Source organism: Mesoplodon densirostris, chromosome 1 (assembly GCF_025265405.1).
Source record: "Mesoplodon densirostris isolate mMesDen1 chromosome 1, mMesDen1 primary haplotype, whole genome shotgun sequence".
In the NCBI taxonomy this organism is placed as follows: domain Eukaryota; kingdom Metazoa; phylum Chordata; class Mammalia; order Artiodactyla; family Ziphiidae; genus Mesoplodon; species Mesoplodon densirostris.
This window is the reverse complement of record NC_082661.1, coordinates 155,513,617-155,534,445: the sequence shown is the minus strand read 5'-3', so window position 1 is coordinate 155,534,445 and position 20,829 is coordinate 155,513,617. Positions and strand designations below refer to the sequence as shown.

The following is a 20,829-nucleotide window of genomic DNA, read 5'->3' as shown; positions in this document are numbered from 1 at the left end:
TGACTTTGAGCAGGTCAAATTATAACTCAAACCATGCAGGCAGAAGCCCTTTCAGCTTTAAGAAAATTGTTAAAAAGTGCCTTCACACGTGCATACACACACACGCATACGCGCACACACACACGACCAAGAAAGAGAAGAAATTATTTACTGGGAGCCTGGCTGACTGAAGCACTCCATCTCTAGCCAAGCTGCAGTGAATCTTTGGGACATTCCACCAAGAGCTGGAGCTGGATCCTGCTCTTCTGGCTGATCTCCTATGGGTTCCTGGCTACACTCTACATGTTCACAAGCAGATGATGCTGCAGGCTCTGAATAATGAGGTGCCAAAGTATCATGACCACAGTTCTAGTCCAGGACTTAGTGTTTTACCCAAACCAGCGTGTTGGAATATATATTCAGTATGTCAGATTCAAACACTTACGATGGGTAAATTATAGTCTTTAAAGAATTTAAAAAACACATTTAGTAAAATGAGAGTCTTTTGATGGAACTCTTTAAACAGAGAGACCTAACTTACAGTGCATCTCAGTTTTCTCTTGACTTATTTGAAGAATACAGTGGGACTATTGATGCTGATTTTGGCTACTCCAAAAGGAAACCATTTATGAAAGCAAACATAACTAAAAGAAAACCAATAAACAAGGTCCTACTATTTTCAAAACTATATTCAAAATCCTGTAGTCAACCATAATGGAAAAGAATATGGAAAAGAATGTATGTATATATATATATATATATATATATATATATATGTAGAACTGAATCACTCTGCTATACAGCAGAAATTAACACTACACTGTAAATCAACTATACTTCAATTTTAAAAAAAAGAAAACCAAGGATAATAAATGAAGGAAACAGGCATGGCAGTATCTACAGGATGGAGCCATAAACTTCAAGTATTTTCTGTATTACAGTGGAGTGGCGGGAACCACATGTGGACTCTACAGCCAATGGTTGCTGCCTAGGTAAACCTTCATGCTAACACTGATCCCAGGATCCCAGGGAAGATCCCAAATCTTCCCCACCTAACCAGGATGGCCATGTAAAGTTCCTTAGATGAGTTAGCTTCAAAATCGAAGAGACGGGGCTTCCCTGGTGGCGCAGTGGTTGAGAGTCCGCCTGCCGATGCAGGGGACACGGGTTCGTGCCCCGGTCCGGGAAGATCCCACGTGCCGTGGAGCGGCTGGGCCCGTGAGCCATGGCCGCTGAGCCTGCGCGTCCGGAGCCTGTGCTCCGTAACGGGAGAGGCCACAGCGGTGAGAGGCCCGTGTACCACAAAAAAAAAAAAAAAAAAAAAAAAAAAAAAAAAAAAATCAAAGAGACAACATAGTATGATTAGAAGAAATGTTTTTCTTCCTTGGGAAAAAAGCAGAAAACAGAGATTTAAAGAATACAAGAGTCTTGGCACAGAGATTTCCTGTTAGAGAAAATGTAGAACCTAAAATAGTCTCTTAGGATATCCAGGAAGCCTCATATAGAACCTTGGCTGTCAGAGGCTGATGGATCAAAATAAGACTCTAGGGCTTCCCTGGTGGCGCAGTGGTTGAGAATCTCCCTGCTAATGCAGGGGACACGGGTTTGAGCCCTGGTCTGGGAGGATCCCGCATGCCGCGGAGCAACTAGGCCCGTGAGCCACAACTACTGAGCCTGCGCGTCTGCAGCCTGAGCTCCGCAACAAGAGAGACCGCGATAGTGAGAGGCCCGCGCACCGCGATGAAGAGTGGCCCCCACTTGCCACAACTAGAGAAAGCCCTCGCACAGAAACAAAGACCCAACACAGCAAAAATAAATAAATAAATTAATAAACTCCTACCCCCAACATCTTCAAAAAAAAAATAATAAGACTCTAATGACAAAAAGCAGATAAATGGAACTTCTATGAGGAGTCTTACCTTGGAGAAATTCTTTCAAGAAAATTACAAAAAACAGAAAGTCTCTCTTTGGAGTTATCAAAAGGTACCTGCTATGGATGTTCGTGTTTCTCCCACCACTCCAAATTCATATGTTGTAGCCCTAATTCCCAAAGTGATGGAATTTGGGGGTGGGGGCCTTTGGGAGGTGATTAGGTTTAGATGAGGTCATGAGAGTGGAGCCACCATGATGGAATTAGTGCCCATATAGGAAGAGGGTGAGACCAGAGACGTCATTCTCTCTGTGCCATGTGAGGGTATGGCAAGGTGGCTCTCTGAAAACCAAGAAAAGAGCCAAATCACCCTGGCAAATCTGGCAACACCTTGATCTTGGACTTCCCAGTGCCTCCAGAACTGTGAGAAATAATTACTTGTTGTCTAAGCTGCCCAGTCTGTGGTATTTTTCCAGAGAAGCCCGAGCAAACTAAGACAGTACCTAAACAAGAACTTATCTGCTGTTTTTCTATGTCTGCTCAAGAACCTCATGTACATTGGAGGTGCTCTTCTTTCCCATGCACCGGGTCTACCTGTGGACTGGTAAACAGTGTGGTACAGAACAGTGGTTCAAAAGAGAAGCTTTAAAGTCAGAGGTATCTGGTTTCAAATTCTGTGTCTGTTACTTTCTTAGGCAGAGTTTCAAACTATAGAAGAGATAAGTACAATCTGTTATCAACCTTGATGTCATTGTGAGGATTAAATGACATAATTAAATATTATATAAAATTAAATATAAAATGTATATAAAAACTCAGGTCATGGCCCACAGAATGCTTTCGGATTATAGCAATATGCAGGAAAGGGCTGCCTGTTTGTACAAATAAGCCTATTCGTATTTATCACTACTATTTTTTCAAAAAGTGAAATTCCAAAACCAACAACAAAAAAGTACTTTCAAATCAAGGGTTAAACAGTTGGTCAATGTCCTCTGCCCAGACCTCACACAGCTCACAGTAACAGGTTAGCTTGAAATAACCTTAGACTGCCAAAACCCAGCTCCCCCTAATTTCTAATACTGCACCGCATTCCATTTAATTGCATCATTTCCAAATTTGTATATGAAAAACAATGTTGTGGTGAATGTCCATATAAATACATTCTTACACACTTGATTAATCTCTTTAGAATACGGAGTAGAGTTGCTATAATGAAAGTATGTACACTTTAAATTTTGATATACATTGCCAAATTACAGGAGGGGAATTTTAAAGAAATGACAAAATACAAAGTACATTCAATTCAATTATTCCTGCATGATCACACCACTGAGGAAGCCCAATGTTTCAACTGGGAGACAGCTAAAACCTAACTATATCTGATCACATTTAGTTCTTTTTTTTTTTAAATTTATGTTACTGAAGTATACCTGATTTACAACGCTGTGTTAATTTCTACTGTACAGCAAAGTGATTCAGTTATACATATATATATATATATTCTTTTTCACATTCTTTTCCATTATGGTTCATCACAGGATATTGAATATAGTTCCCTGTGCTATACAGTAGGACCTTGTTGTTTATCCATTCAATACACAATAGTTTGCATCTGCTGATCCCAAACTCCCAATCCTTTCTTCCCCTATCCCTTCCTCCCCCTTGGCAACCACAGGTCTGTTCTCTATCCTGTGAGCCTGTTTCTGTTTCGTAGGTAAGTTCATTCGTGTCATATTTTAGATTCCACATATAAGTGGTATCATATGGTATCTTTCTCTTTCTCACTTCACTTAGTATGATAATCTCTAGATCCATCCATGTTGCTGCAAATGGCAATATTTCATTCTTTTTATGGTTGGATAGTATTCCATTGTATATATGTACCACATCTTCTATCCATTCATCTGTCGATGGACATTTAGGTTGTTTCCATGTCTTGGCTATTGTAAACAGTGCTGCAATGAACACTGGGGTGCATGTATCTTTTCCAATTATAGTTTTGTCTGGATATATGCCTAGGAGTGGGATTGTAGGATCATATGGCAACTCTATTTTTAGTTTGTTGAGGAACCTCCATACTGTGTGTTTTCCACAGTGGCTGTACCAATTTACATTCCCACCAACAGTGTAGGAGGGTTCCCTTTTCTCCACCCCCTCCTCCAGCATTTGTTATTTGAAGGCTTTTTATTTTTTCTTCTTATTTATTTATTTATTTGGCCATGCCATGTGGTTTGTGGGATCTTAGTTCCCCAACCTGGGATCGAACCCAGGCCCTCGGTGAAACCTCAAACACTGAACCACCAGGGAATTCCCTGAAGGCTTTTTAATGATGGCCATTCTGACCGGTGTGAGGTGGTACCTCATTGTAGTTTTGATTTGCATTTCTCTAATAATCAGTAGTGTTGAGCATTTTTTCATGTGCCTTTTGGCCATCTGTGTGTCTTCTTTGGAGAAATGTCTATTTAAGTCTTCTGCCCATTTTTCGATTGGGTTGTTTGATCACATTTAGTTCTTAATGACTAAGTAGCATCTCTACATATTTTCCTACAATATTAACAAAAATATTCAATAACTTGGAAGGACCACAATAATCCATGTACATTTAAGCCTGAAGACTTCAAATAATCAGGTTAAAGGCAAGTCTGAGTATTTTGAAAACAGTTTTTGAATGTCTAACACTAATAGGTTGCCCAAATGATATGCATATACTTTCCCAAATCCTACAAATATACCTTCTAAATTTGAGTTTAATTAGTTTATTGAACCAAAAGTCATCACGTAATTTATGGCCACTGACAAGACAACAACATAACTTATATGCTATACCTTTATGGTACAGTCTATTTTGATTATATATAAAGATATAGATATAGATACATGACTGTCCACAAACTCAATGCAACCTCTGGCTAAGAGAGCAATAAATGTCATGAAATGGGATACGTGAGTGGGGAGCAAGAGGAAGGGGGACTCTGACATTTTGCTCTGTATATCTACATTATTTCAAGCATCCATAATTTAGATATTCACATATTACAAGTATCATTAAAAGGAAAGACAAAATTCCAATACCATGATACTTGAAAATGAGGCTGACTCTGATTTGTTGCTATGGACTGAATGTTTGAGTCTCCTCAAAATTCATATTTTGAAATCCTAATCCCCAATGTGATGGTAATAGGAGGTGGGGCCTTTCAGAGGTGATTAGGTTATGAGGGTGGAGCCCACATGAGTGGGATTAGTGTTCTCATAAAAGAGACCCCAGAATGCTTTCTTGCCCTCTCTTCACCATATAAGGATACAAGATCTGCAACCTAGATGACGGGCTCTCACCAGAAGCCAACCATGCTAGCACCCTGATCTTGGATGTCCAGCCTCCAGAACTGTGAGAAATAAATTTCTGTTGTTTATAAGCCACCCAGTCTACAGTATTCTGTTATAGAAACCCGAACTAAGAAATTTGCTAATATGAAAAAATAAATGAAGTGAAAAAAAAAACAAGTTGCAGAAACATAAATATACTATGATCCCTTCTATGTGAAAACAAATTTCTAGAAAGAGATATATAGCAGACTGTATTTTCTAAAAACGGTCATAGCAGTATTTCTAACCATACACGCACTTCCAGAATCTTACCACTCCCCATAAGGAGGTGGAGTCTCCTAACTCAAAAATGGTTTAAAATTAACTCAAAATATATTAAAGACCTGAATGTAACACCTGAAACCATAAAAATCCCAGAAGAAAACACAGGTGGTAAGTTCCTTGACATCAGTCTTGGTGATAAGTTTTTGGATCTGACTCCAAAAGCAAAGGAAACAAATGCTAAAACAAATAAGTGAGACTACATAAAACTAAAAAGCTGTTGCATAGCAAAGGAAACCATCATCAAAATGAAAAGGCAACTTATTGAACGGGAGGAGATATTTGCACATCATATATCAGATAAGGGGTTAAATATCCAAAATATATAAAGAACTCATATACTTCAATAGCCAAATAAACAATCTGATTAAAAAATAGGCAGAGGGGGCTTCCCTGGTGGCGCAGTGGTTGAGAGTCCACCTGCCGATGCAGGGGACACGGGTTCGTGTCCCGGTCCGGGAAGATCCCACATGTCGCGGAGCGGCTGGGCCTGTGAGCCATGGCCGCTGAGCCCGCGCGTCAGGAGCCTGTGCTCCGCAACGGGAGAGGCCACAACAGTGAGAGGCCCGCGTACCGCAAAAAAAACAAAAACAAAAAATAGGCAGAGGATCTCAATAAACATTTTCCCAAAAAAAGACATAAAGATGGCCAACAGGTACATGAAGAGATGCTCAATATCACTAATCATCAGGGAAATGCATATCAAAACCACAATGAGGTATCATCTCACATATATCCATCATACATATATATCAATATAATGGAATTATTATTCAGCCTTAAAAAGGAACAAAATCTTGCCTTTTGCAACAACATGGATGGACCTTGAGGGAATTATGCTAAGTGAAATAAGTCAGAGAAAGACAAATACCATATGATCTCACTTATATGAGGAATTTAAAACAACAACAAAAGATCAAGCTCAAAGATATAGAGAACAGATTGGCGGTTGCCAGAGGTGGGGGGGTTGGGAGGTGAGTGAAATAGGTGAAGGGGGTCAAAACGTACAAACTTCCAGTTACAAAATAATTTAAGTTATGGGGATGTAATGTACAGCATAGTGACTATAGTTAGTAATAACATATTGCATATTTGAAAGTTGCTAAGACAGTAGATCTTAATAGTTCTCATCACAAGAAAAATAATTGTAACCGTGTATGGTAACAAGTGTTAACTAGACTTACTGTGACAATCATTTCCCAATATATACAAGTCGCACACCTAAAACTAATGTTATTTGTCAGTTATACCTCAATTAAAAAAAGAGGTGAAGTCTATTCCCCCTCCTCTTAAAGCTGAGCAGGCTCAGGACTGCTACAACCAGAAGTATAGTAGAAGTGCTGTATGTGACTTCTTAGGCTAGGTTATAAAAAGTATCCAGGCTGCATGGTTCTTTCCCTCCCCCATCCTCTCTTGGGATGGATGCTTCTTGCCCTTGGAACCAAGCCACTGTGCTGTGAGGAAGCCAAGCAGCCACATGAAAAGGCCGTATGTAGGTGTTCTGGCTGACAGTACTAGGCAGGGTTTCAGCCACCAGCCAGCATCAACTGCCAGACAGTGAGTGAGCAAGCCTCCAGATGCTTTTCCCGCTCCCAGCCTCTCAGTCGTCCAGCTAAGAACCCAGACATTATGCAGCAGACAAGCCATCTCCACTGTGCTCTGTATGAACTCTAGACACACAGTTTGTTAACTTAATTAAAAGGTTTTTCCTATGCCACTGAGTTTTAGAGTAATTTGTTATACAGCCATAATAACAGGAATATAAGAGAAACTGTAAATAGCTTAAAATCAGTAAAGTGGCAATGAGAGGCTGGGGAACATAGGGAGATTTTTACTTTTCCATTTCTACACTTAGTACTGCTTGAATTTTGTGCCATGAGGACAGGCACTAGCTATTTTATTTTATTTTATTTATTTTTTTTTTTTTGCGGTACGCGGGCCTCTCACTGCTGTGGCCTCTCCCGTTGCGGAGCACAGGCTCCGGACGCGCAGGCCCAGCGGCCATGGCCCACGGGCCCAGCCGCTCCGCGGAACGTGGGATCCTCCCGGACCGGGGAACGAACCCGCGCCCCCCGCATCGGCAGGCGGACTCCCAACCACTGCGCCAGCAGGGAAGCCCTATTTTATCTTTTAAATAAAACATAACCTCACTTCTGTGAAGGAGGCCAGAAGGGGGTCCTCACACAGTACAACCTGATGTCAATTACAAGGAGAATTGTCAATTACAGACCTCAACAGAAGATCATCAATCACAGGCCCCAACAGGAAAAGATGTACACTGCATCTCCTACAAGAAACTGACTACCCCAGCAACTCAGTCAATGAGAAGCCATCATCACCCTGAGCTCCTACTTTTCTCCAATGGGCTTTTGTTCAAAACAACCCCTCCCAACTTACTCCTTTTTCTCTATAAAATAACGTCCCTCTCCTTTGTTCCTTGGACTTGCTAAATAATATTAAATTGGGGATAAAATATATATACCATAGTATCTAAATGTTTATTTGTGAGAAAGATCTGGGAAGGTGCATACCAAATTCATCTAGGGAAGTAGGAACATGCCAGATATAGAGAAGTGAGTGAGAAGTTTGGTCTTACTTTTAATGTATTGATTTTGTGAAAAAACATTAGTATATTATTCATATTAATAAACATTTTACAAAAATATAAATTAATAGGAAAAGATACTAGCAGTAGATATATTTGCTGGGTAGAGAAGTTTCTCAAGAAACTTTTCAGGCATACATCTTCCAGGAAAAGGCCAATAATAGGTCTTACTTAACATGACTTATTTAAGTACAGTGGACATTAGTCACAATTTACAAGGCCTTCAGGCTTGTAAGAGGAATCTGACCAATGATCTCCCAGATCACATGCTTACAGTACTTTAATACGGAAACAAATGTAAGTAAATTAGAGATGCAGAAGTTTCAGTTACACGGTTTAGATTAGAGCTGAAATACAGAGCTCAACAAACAAACAAAAGGGGGATTATCTGCATTCCAAACCTTAGGTTACAACAGAAAGGAGGAAAAACACAAAGCATAACCTAAATTCACATTTCTAAATCCATCTGTTCTCTTTCTGGAACGCCTATCATTAATAGAAAAAACTGTATACCAAGAGACAGCCAGTCAAGGAGAACAGGAGAAGGAGGTGGCAAGAGAGCAAAAGAGGATAAAAACAGAATAATTCTGCAAATGGGGAACTGAAAAAGTCTCTTGCCAGGCCATCTTTATGGTTGTAAGGAAATATAAGTGATTTTTAAAAAACCCAAACAACTAGATATATCAGTTATAAGGAAATACCTCCTTAAAAACAAAACTAACCTCAGAAGGAGACACACACCAAAAAACCTACAACTTAAAAGAATGATTTATAATTAGACTATGATTTTGTGTTGGCATCTTTCTACATATGTAGTAGTATTCTACTACTACATCAATAAAAACCCATATTTATCAATAGGCATATTCCCATGTTAACAAGTAATGAAACACAGAACTGTATGTAACATGATAAAGATATCTGATTTTAATTGAAAGGGACTCACTGTATATTCTTTTTTTTTTTTTTTTTTTTGCGGTACGCAGGCCTCTCACTGCCGTGGCCTCTCCCGCCGTGGAGCACAGGCTCCGGACGCGCAGGCTCCGCAGCCACGGCTGACGGGCCCAGCTGCTCCACGGCACGCGAGATCCTCCCAGACTGGGGCACGAACCCGCGTCCCCCGGATCGGGCAGGCGGACTCCCAACCACTGCGCCACCAGGGAAGCCCAGCCCACTCACTGTATATTCTTATCCACCTCTTTAAGTCTTCTTAGCCAGTATTTAATGAGTAAAACATTAAAGTTCTAATTAGAGTATTAGATTAGGTTAGAAAAATGCCTGTAATGTCAGATAATGCCTCCATTTTTTAATGTTTCTGAACATTCCTGAGACAAACAGAACCTGGCAAACAAATCCTGGCAAAACACTTACCTGGCAAAATACACCTGCATTAAAAACAGTCTAATACCTGTGTAACCCAAGGGTGTAATTAAATCATAGGAAGGAAACATGCCAATAGAATAAGTAAAGCTTTACTTGTCATGAGCACCCCAAAACGGGCATTCGTTGTACTGCAGTCTTACCAACCTTGAACTGAAACAGTTTATAATGTATCATTTAAAACACTCCTATTTCTTTCCTCCATCTTTCTGTGCCGCCATAATGGTGCACATGAATGTCCTGGCTGATGCTCTCAAGAGTATCAACAATGCCGAAAAGAGAGGCAAACGCCAGGTTCTTATTAGGCCGTGCTCCAAAGTCATCGTCAGGTTTCTCACTGTGATGATGAAGCATGATTACATTGGCGAATTTGAAATCATCGATGATCACAGGGCTGGGAAAATTGTTGTGAACCCCACAGGCAGGCTAAGTAAGTGTGGAGTGATCAGCCCCAGGTTTGATGTGCAACTCAAAGATCTAGAAAAATGGCAGAATAACCTGCTCCCGTCCCGTCAGTTTGGTTTCATTGTACTGACAACCTCAGCTGGCATCATGGACCATGAAGAAGCAAGACGAAAACACACAGGAGGGAAAATCATTGGATTCTTTTTCTAGGGATGTAATACATACATGCAAATAAAATGCCTCAGAGGAAAAAAAATAAAATAATAAAAATAAAAAATAAAACACTCCTATAAGAATAGATATCATCTCACACCAGTCAGAATGGCCATCATCAAAAAATCTAGAAACAATAAATGCTGGAGAGGGTGTGGAAAAAAGGGAACACTCTTGCACTGCTGGTGGGAATGTGAATTGGTACAGCCACTATGGAGAACGGTATGGAGTTTCCTTAAAAAACTACAAATAAAACTACCATATGACCCAGCAATCCCACTACTGGGCATATACCCTGAGAAAACCATAATTCAAAAAGAGACATGTACCAAAATGTTCATAGCAGCCCTATTTACAATAGCCCGGAGATGGAAACAACCTAAGTGTCCATCATCGGATGAATGGATAAAGAAGATGTGGCACATATATACAATGGAATATTACTCAGCCATAAAAAGAAATGAAATTGAGCTATTTGTAATGAGGTGGATGGACCTAGAGTCTGTCATACAGAGTGAAGTAAGTCAGAAAGAGAAAGACAAATACTGTATGCTGACACATATATATGGAATTTAAGAAAAAAATGCCGGGCCTCCCTGGTGGCGCAAGTGGTTGAGAGTCCGCCTGCCGATGCAGGGGATACGGGTTCGTGCCCCGGTCTGGGAGGATCCCATGTGCCGCGGAGCGGCTGGGCCCGTGGGCCATGGCCGCTGAGCCTGCGCGTCCGGAGCCTGCGCGTCCGGAGCCTGTGCTCCGCGGCGGGGGAGGCCACAGCAGTGAGAGGCCCGCATACCGCAAAAAAAAAAAAAAAAAAAAAAAAAAAAAAAAAAAAAAATGTCATCAAGAACATAGGGGTAAGACAGGAATAAAGACACAGACCTACTAGAGCATGGACTTGAGGATATGGGGAGGGGGAAGGGTAAGCTGTGACAAAGTGAAAGAGCGGCATGGACATATATACACTACCAAACGTAAGCTAGATAGCTAGTGGGAAGCAGCCGCATAGCACAGGGAGATCAGCTCGGTTCTTTGTGACCGCCTGGAGGGGTGGGATAGGGAGGGTGGGAGGGAGACGCAAAAGGGAGGGGATATGGGAACATATGTATATGTATAACTGATTAAATTTGTAAAAAAAAAAAAATGATAACCTGAAAAAAAAAAAAAAAAAAGAATACAGTGATACAGTCATTTGCTTTAAAAGTCCATATTGCAGATATATTGGGTTGGCCAAAAAGTTCGTTCATTCTTTTCTGTTAAGATAGCTCTAGTAGCACTTAGTTGTCTTTAACTTCATTCAAAACAACTTTTTTAGATTGTATGTGACAGCTCTCATATCAGCGTGCATTTAAAAAAAGACTTATCAAAACTGGTGAACTTCTGTGTAGCCATTTTAATATTGAAGATAGAAGAAAAAAGCAACATTTTCGGCATATTTTGCTTTATTATTTCAAGAAAGGTAAAAACGACTGAAATGCAAAAAAAGATTTTGTGCAGTGTATAGAAAAGGTGCTGTGACTGATCAAACATGTCAAAAGTGGTTTGTGAAGTTTCATGCTGGAGATTTCTCACTGGACGATGCTCCACTGTCAGGCAGACCAGCTGAAGTTGATAGTGATCAAATTGAGACATTAATTGAGAACAATCAACGTTATACCACGCGGGAGATAGCCGACATACTCAAAATATCCAAATCAAGCACTGAAAATCATCTGCACCAGCTTGGTTATGTTAATCGCTTTGATGTTTGGGTTCTGTGTTAAGTCAAGCAGAAAAAAACCTTCTTGACCATATTTCTGCATTTGAAACGTAATGAAAACGTTCTGTTTTTAAAACAAATTGTGACGGGTGAGGAAAAGTGGATAACGTACAATAATGTGGAACGGAAGAGATGGTGGGGCAAGTGAAATGAACCACCACCAACCACACCAAAGGCCGGTTATCATCCAAAGAAGGTTGGATCGTGTATATGGTGGGATTGCAAGGGAGTGCTGTATTATAAGCTCCTTCTGGAAAACCAAACAATTAATTCCAACAACTACTGCTCCAAATTAGACCAACTGAAAGCAGCACTTGACGAAAAGCATCCAGAATTAGTCAACAGAAAATGCATAATATTCTATCAGGATAATACAAGACCACATGTTTCTTTGATGACCATGCAAAAATTGTTACAGCTTGGCTGGGAAGTTCTGATTCATCTGCCTTATTCACCAGATATGAACCTTCAAATTTCCATTTATTTCAGTCTTTACAAAATTCTCTTAATAGAAAAAAATTTCCATTCCCTGGAAGACCGTAAAAGGCACCTGGAACAGTTCTTTGCTCAAAAAGATAATAAGTTTTGGGAAGGACTTCCCTGGTGGCGCACTAGTTAAGAATCCGCCTGCCAATGCAGGGGACGTGGGTTCGAGCCCTGGTCCAGGAAGATTCCACATGCCATGGAGCAACTAAGCCTGCAAGCCACAACTACTGAGCCCACACGCCACAACGACTGAAGCCCACACGCCTAGAGCCTGTGCTCCACAACAGGAGAAGCCACCGCAATGAGAAGCGTGTGCACCGCAATGAAGAGTAACCCCCACTCGCTGCAACTAGAGAAAGCCTGCGCACAGCAATGAAGACCCAACACAGCCAAAAATAAATAAATAAATTTATTTTAAAAAAAAGTTTTGGGAAGATGGAAGTATGAAGTTGGCTGAAAAATGACAGAAGGTAGTGGAACAAAAGGGTGAATACATTGTTCAATAAAGTTCTTGGTGAAAATGAAAAATGTGTCTCTTATTTTTACTTAAAAACCAAAGGCACTTTGGTCAACCCAATACAATAAAATGCATGAAAATCAGATTTATATTCTTTGTACTGGTACAGCTTAGCAGTTAAATAATCAGAACATACACAGAACTGGTGAGGCAATAATAAAGCGTTTGAATTGCTGTTTATGTCCATTTAGCCTTAGAAGACATACAAGTTTTTTCTATATATTTTTAACATGAGAACAAACTGTACCAATTTAGAAATCAACAAAGGTAAGATGAGAATACAGTCTTATTAAAATTATTAAAAAGCTAAATATGGTAGAATATATTTTCTCTGCAAATTACATAACAGTGCATTCAAAACTTTTATTCTTCAGTGGAAAAAGTCTGTGATTACTAGTTTTTCTATAGAACTGTCCTGCTTATAATACCTCTGAAGATGCTTACAAAGTTTTATTTTTAAGTTAATATTTGAATAGGTAATGTACTCTCATAGTTTTAAAAGGTAAAAATACAGTGAAGAGTCTCTCTCCCACAGTTTTCTCCTATCCCCCTACCGCCTCCTTGACTGCAAATATAGTGCTTTTTTTAAGGTACCTGAAGGAAACCGACAGGAAGCAGAGCAGATCATGGTACCGAAGAAACAGCACAGGGCCTGGAGCTAATGCCAAGCTCAAATGTGCCTCTGCCACTCTCTGGTCGGCTCCAATACCTGGGAAAACCTCAGTGTCCTCATTTGTAAAAGGAGGATCGACATCAGAGGATTTCTGTGGGTTTAAAATAGTGCCTACATTCCCTTCAAACTCTCCCCAATATAACCATTGTTATGAATCTGAGATATATTCCTTGGAACCTCTTCTATGCATTTACAAACATTATCCTGACCTACACATACTCTAACCTTAACCTGCAAAGGCATCTCTATGGCTTTCACTAACATTTCTCAGATACTTCTAAAATATGTTTCTTCTTTTATTTCTAATTGTTTTTGCATTCTCTGTTGTTTGGGACATAAACAGTTTGTCCCAGACGTGATGGATTCTCTCTTTTGTCAGTATTATTCCTGTGTCCAACTGTTTTGGCTTTGAATTAATTTTGTCTGAGATTAAAAGTATCACATTCTTTTGGGACAGCTTCCCCTACACCCCCACTCCTTTTATCACTTATCTATGAGATTTTGTTTTCAGTGTCTGTCTCCCTTGATAAACAACAGCATTTAAAAACTCCAACCTGTCTCTATTAATAAGCAAGTATAATCCACTCACACATAACATTTTACTTTATGCTTTCTATTAACTATGCTTCTCTTCTTTCTTCCTGCCTGCCTTCAGCTTACTTGGTTTTCCTTTTTCTTTCTTTTTTTTTTTTTTAATAAACCCTAATTCTCCCCCCTATTCAAAGGTTCTCAAATGTGTCAGTACTAGGGCATATGGATATCTGAGAGGCAGTTCTTTGGTTGTTGTGACTGGCTTGCATCCCCCCTAACTTTCAAAGGTCCTGCCAAACATGCACTAAGTGAAAAACTTGAGCTAATAATATAAGTCCATTTCAAAGAAAAACACAAAGTATTTTTTGGATGGTTATACTCAGCACAGAATTATCGAGGAATTTAACTGGACTTTCACATTTAAATCAAGGGAAGACTATACTTAGTTTTGTTTATGACTCTACCAAGAATTTGGTGACTTTGAAACTTTACCATTTCAAAAAATCATGTTGCTGGTGGTACTTAAGGCCAGCATAACATACTTGTATAGGTCTGCATTTTTTTTTTTTTTTTTGCGGTATGCGGGCCTCTCACTGTTGTGGCCTCCCCCGTCGCGGAGCACAGGCTCCGGACGCGCAGGCTCAGCGGCCATGGCTCACGGGCCCAGCCGCTCCGCGGCATATGGGATCCTCCCAGACCGGGGCACGAACCCGTATCCCCTGCATCGGCAGGCGGACTCTCAACCACTTGCGCCACCAGGGAGGCCCCCTAGGTCTGCATTTTTAGCTATACATTCATAATGACTTTTCATATTAGAAGGATCTAACTATTTCATCTTGTCTTCTAATGTAGCTGTACCTGCGACCACATTGTAGTCCTTTTATTTTCTTCAACTCTTTGCTTGTTTTTCTGTTCATATTTATTAATGAAGGACTAGGCTGGGTGAGCAGCTAGGGTATACAAACAGCTTCCCTTATCAAGAAAGCATGTGGGTAGCTATAACCCTGGAATGTCCCTTCACCATTATCCTGGGATCTCCATTCACCATCACCCTGGAAATTACTTTTGCCTCTCTCATATGCTGGATCTACTGCTTTCTACACTCGAAATCTCTTCTTTCTTGGTTTATGCCTACATCTTGGTGAAAAACAGTTCATCCTCTAGTAACCAGCTAAGAAAAGGTACATGAGGTAAAATTTTTTAAGACTCTCCTCCTATTTGATAGTTTGGTTGGATATAGAATGATGGATTGGTAATAATTTCCATTCAGAATTTAAAGTCACTGTGCTAATGCCTTCCAGTTTTGCTGTTGAAAAGTCTAAAAGCCATTTAGACACTTGATCCTTTGTATGTGACCTGTATTTTCAGGAATGGCAAGGCAGCCAGAAACGGTAGAACAAAGTGAGCAAACCGGAACCAGTGGAGTGAAGGGGGCCACATAGGGCCACATAAATTTTGCTTTTTTTCCCTATGAGTGTCATGGGGAACTACTGCAGAATTTTGAGGCAAGGAGGAACATTACCTGACTTATCAGAAATAGATAATTTCAACTCCTGTAGTGAGACTAAAGTTGAAGAAAATGGAGATGGCAAGAGGGTAGAAGCAAGGAGACCAACAAGGAGGCTAATTTCAATAACCTAGGCAAGAGATGATGGTAGGTTAGACCAGGGTGTTTCACTGGAGGTGTGAGAAATGGCTGGATTCTGGATATATATTTTTAAGGTTGAGCCAAAGGGATTTGGTTATGCATTAGCCATGGGGTTGAAAGAACAGAGTAAAAGATGACACAAAAGCTGTTGCCTGAGCAACCAGAATAATGGAGTGAATAGAGAAGACAGGGAATTCCCTGGCGGTCCAGTGATTAGGACTCGGTGCTTTCACTGCCGTGGCCCGGGTTCAATCCCTGGTCGGGGAACTAAGCCTCATGGCGTGGCCAAAAGAAAAAAAAAATAGAGAAGACAGAAGTATAAGGTTGGGGACAAGAAAAGTTCAGTTACGCACACATCAAGTACAAAATGTCTACTATTTGTCCAAATGGAGATGTTGCATCAACAGTTGGATACACAAAAGTCTGGAATTCAGGAGCAGCCGCTTTTTGGCTGGGCTGTTTTGGAGCATGGGCTCGTTTTGGCATTTACATTCCCTTTGATCCTATTCATTTTCCATGCCAGGTTATCCAGTGTGAGCCACATAGTATTTTTTTAATATGTCCTTTTCTGCTTAAATCATCTAAAACTTCTATTACTTACAGTGAAGAACCTTAACTGAAATGATTACTAAATCAGGAAAATAAATTAGTTTTAAATTGTGAATGAACAGAACTTTATTAAAATGAAAAGGAACTAATGGTAAAATCTTCACTGCTTCTAAGCTGAATATATCCCTTGGCAAAGCCCATCTACTTCCACAGAATAGGCAAAACAAAAACTGCAACCCAACATACAACTAATGAGCTAACCATAAAAAAAATCATTAAAATCCTCAAGTTTCCCCAAATGAGTTTCTCTTCCCTCTGGAATCTTCAATACTGCTATCAGCATGTTATACATAAGGGGATCATCCACCAGTAATTTATGTTGTGTGAAAATATCCATCATATACAAGAAAATCCAATTTTATTACATAAGGTCAAAAATTTTAAAAATTCCAAATTAGAACTTGAAATTAATGAGATGGTATGCTATTACAAAGATGAATTAGATGTCCATTTTTTAAAAAAATGAGAATAAATCTCTGCACTGTTATCATACTATAACACAGTATTATTGTATCTATGAGCTTCCTAAGCATGCAGACACCTAAATTCTGGTAGTTATAACTAATATAGAAAAATTATACCCTCAGATAAATTGCTTTTAAAACATAGGCTGTTAATATGAAAAATTATTTAATTTGAAGTCCACTTTGAAGATTCCAAGAATGTGTTATTCATCAGTTTAATTTAGAATGAAAACTATGCAAATGAAATTTTAATTTACTTTAAAAAAACAAACAAACAAAAAAAAACATAGGCTGGGGCTTCCCTGGTGGTGCACTGGTTAAGAATCTGCCTGCCAATGCACGGGACACGGGTTCGAGCCCTGGTCCAGGAAGATCCCACATGCCGCGGAGCAACTAAGCCCCTGTGCCACAACTACTGAGCCCGTGCTCTAGAGTCCGTGCACCACAACTACTGAGCCTGCGTGCTACAACTACTGAAGTCCATGCACCTAGAGCCCGTGCTCCACAACTAGAGAAGCCACCGTAATGAGAAGCCCGCGCACCACAATGAAGAGTAGCCCCCGCTCACTGCAACTAGAGAAAGCCCGCGCGCAGCAACAAAGACCCGACGCAGCCAAAAATAAATAAATTTATACAAATAACTAAATAAATAAATAAAATAAAATAAAATAAAATATAGGCTGTAGAGTTAAGAGTTCCACAGGGTAATAAGATAACAGATACTGGGAAAAAAGGGTCCTATAAAGTATGAGTGGAAGACAATGGATGCATGAGAGGTAGAAAAGTCTAGTATTGATATATTACAAAAGAATACAACGACGTTTAAATGAAAATATTGATAGTTTTTGTTAGATAACTTTTTTCTGATTATAAGATTTATTATCACAGAAAATACAAGAAAGTATAAAAGAGAAGTCTCAGCCCATATTCCAGAATCCAGAGATAACCACTTTTAACATTTCAGTGTATTCTCTTCTAGTCTTTCTTCCTATGCACACATGTATATGAAATGGGTGGGTGTGTGGGTGTATGTGTATATGTACACAAATGCAAGATCTATTTTTTTTTTATTTTTTTTATTTTTTTTGCGGTATGCGGGCCTCTCACTGTTGTGGCCTCCCCCGTCGCGGAGCACAGGCTCCGGACGCGCAGGCTCCGGACGCGCAGGCTCAGCGGCCATGGCTCACGGGCCCAGCCGCTCCGCGGCACATGGGATCCTCCCAGACCGGGGCATGAACCCGTATCCCCTGCATCGGCAGGCGGACTCTCAACCACTTGCGCCACCAGGGAGGCCCAAGATCTATTAAACACCATTGGTACATCTTTTTTTTTTCATTTCATATAACACACATTTCTCTCTTGTTTTAAAATATTTTTCAAAGACAACCATTTTAAACAAGATTTTACCATATGAATTTCCATGATATAACCATTGTCCTACTAGTCAACATTAAGGTTGCTTATAACTTTTTATTACTATAAATAATGCTACAATAAATAGTATTATTCATAAATCTTTGAATTTCTGAATTTAGAGACCATATTTCTTTCTTTTTTTTTTTTTTTGCGGTATGCAGGCCTCTCGCTGTTGTGGCCTCTCCCGTTGCGGAGCACAGGCTCCGGACGCGCAGGCTCAGCGGCCATGGCTCACGGGCCCAGCCGCTCCGCGGCATGTGGGATCTTCCCAGACCGGGGCACGAACCCGTGTCCCCTGCATCGGCAGGCGGACTCTCAACCACTGCGCCACCAGGGAAGCCCTAGAGACCATATTTCTAATGATACTTCCTAGGGAAAATGTTTAGAAAGCACTTAAACATCAACAAAGTAGATATGATCCAAAAATGCTGCTTGATTCTGAATTTAAATAAAAGAAGAAGAAATACACATGAAATAAAAATTAAAAAGCACAATTCAGTTCAAACAAACATCTATCAAACCTTGCCAGCAAGTTTCCTTAATGAATCAAATGAGTTTCTCCTCCCTCTGGAATCTTCAATACTGCTATCAGCATGTTATACATAAGGGGATCATCCATCAGTAATTTATATTGTGTGAAAATATCCATCATACACTAAAAAATGTGGACTTTTAAAAGATCTGTAAAAATCTGAAATCTATTTTCACATAATTACGAAGTATTTCAAACCAAGAATGCTATAAGTAACGTCCCATCAAGCATGAATTAATGTGCCCATTAAAAAAAGAAAAAAAAAAGCTAAACATGGCTTCCTTGACAATCTACTAAAGTAAAGTGTACAGGGAATCCTAAAAAAGTAGGGCTTAGTTTTAGTCATCTCTTAAAAAGCAGCAGATCTAATAGAATAAAGCATGTTAAAAATAAAAAATACCGGGCTTCCCTGGTGGCGCAGTGGTTGAGAGTCCGCCTACCAACGCAGGGGACACAGGTTCGTGTCCCGGTCTGGGAAGATCCCACATACCGCGGAGCGGCTGGGCCCGTGAGCCATGGCTGCTGAGCCTGTGCATCCGGAGCCTGTTTTCCGCAACAGGAGAGGCCACAGCCATGAGAGGCCCGCGTACCGCAAAAAAATAAAATAAAATAAAAAACACTATACTAAGAAATAAAAAGAGGTAGTAGCCCTTAACACTAATCTACTGGGAAATTTTACCACAATTAAATTACAAGTCTATTTTTTGTTCCTAATATCAGAGTAATTTGAAAAAAATTTGCTTTATGTTTGATTGAATTAAGACATTAAAAACTATCAGCTCAAACTTCATAAATAAACAGGAGAAAATATTTTTTAAACTCTTCTCAGATTAATCTATTTTTACATCAATTACCAGAGATATGACATTGCCATTTTATTTCTATATTCACAAGAGTCTGATTTAATTTATAAGTTCTTAGTTTATTTCTATCCCTCTAAGGCATTCTTAAGGATCGTAAGTCCTAGTATATGCTAATTCTCAAAGGAACATCATTCACAATCAATGTACTTCTAATCACTGTACATAGACAATGAGTGAGCAGAAAACTTGCTTATTCAAGTATTCCAGCAAATGTTTGTACCTGCCTTTATTAACTGGCCTATAATAATATACCCCGGTACAAGAGTATTTTAAAACAGCAAAATGTTGTTATAATGTATAACATAATAATAATATACAGTTGGCTCTTGAACAACAAAGGGGTTAGGGACACTAACCCGCCATACAGTTGAAAATCCGCATGTAACTTATAGTCAGCCCTCAGTATACACAATTCCTCCAAATATGCAGTTCTACATCCTTGGATTCAACCAACTGCGGACGGTGTAATACTGCAGTATTTACTATTGAAAAAAAATCCACATGTAAGTGGACCCTCAGAGTTCAAACCTATGCTGTTCAAGGGTCAATTGTACTTTATTGTTAACAATGGTCAAATTTTTCCTTTGTATATAAAAAGTATAAAGTATAGTACATAAACAGCCCTGTATTTAAGCTTTAAAAGTCTATAAAAACCTACAGTTGAAATCTCACTACACTCAAAGCCTGTTGTTCAGAAATCTGCCTCTGCCAAATAATTGATTTGGATCTGGAAATAAACTATATAGAGATTTTTATTGTCATGCCATTTGTTGGAGTAGGATTTGAACTATATCATAAGAGGAAGTGTGACTTCATAGCAGTTTATCAGGTAAACAAGTTCCGTATAGGCAAAAATTATATGTATTAATACAGAACAGAGGACTTCCCTGGCGGTCCAGTGGTTAAGACTCCGCGCTTCAACGCAGGGAGCGTCAGTTCGATCCCTGGTCAGGGAACTAAGATCCCACGTGCCACATGGTATGGTCAAAAAATAAAATACAGAACAGAAAAGCCTCTACACAAATGTGTGTTTCCCACCCATGATGGTGAATTTCGCCAACAAAAATCTACCATAAATAAAGACAGCAATCTGTTTTTATCTCTAATAAAAGAACTGCTGGCAAGCATTTTAACCATTATGACTTAAACCACTGTGGAATTTCAATTATGAAATAATTTTTAGTGCCCATCAGATGAAAATCTTCCAATAAACAACATGCTCCCAAAAACAAGACAG

The 20,829-nt window shown here is 39.6% G+C and overlaps 2 protein-coding genes across 3 annotated transcripts in view; one reads left to right on the top strand and one right to left on the bottom strand.

The window, feature by feature from the left end:
• SMIM14 (small integral membrane protein 14) overlaps positions 1-20,829 on the bottom strand; it is a 69,958-nt gene that overhangs the window by 20,825 nt on the left and 28,304 nt on the right. The gene's annotated exons all lie outside the window — the stretch shown is intronic.
• LOC132484769 (small ribosomal subunit protein uS8-like) lies at positions 9,696-10,120 on the top strand. The gene has a single exon (XM_060091540.1). The coding sequence runs from the start codon at positions 9,702-9,704 to the stop codon at positions 10,092-10,094; it is 393 nt and encodes a 130-aa protein (XP_059947523.1). The 5' UTR covers positions 9,696-9,701; the 3' UTR covers positions 10,095-10,120.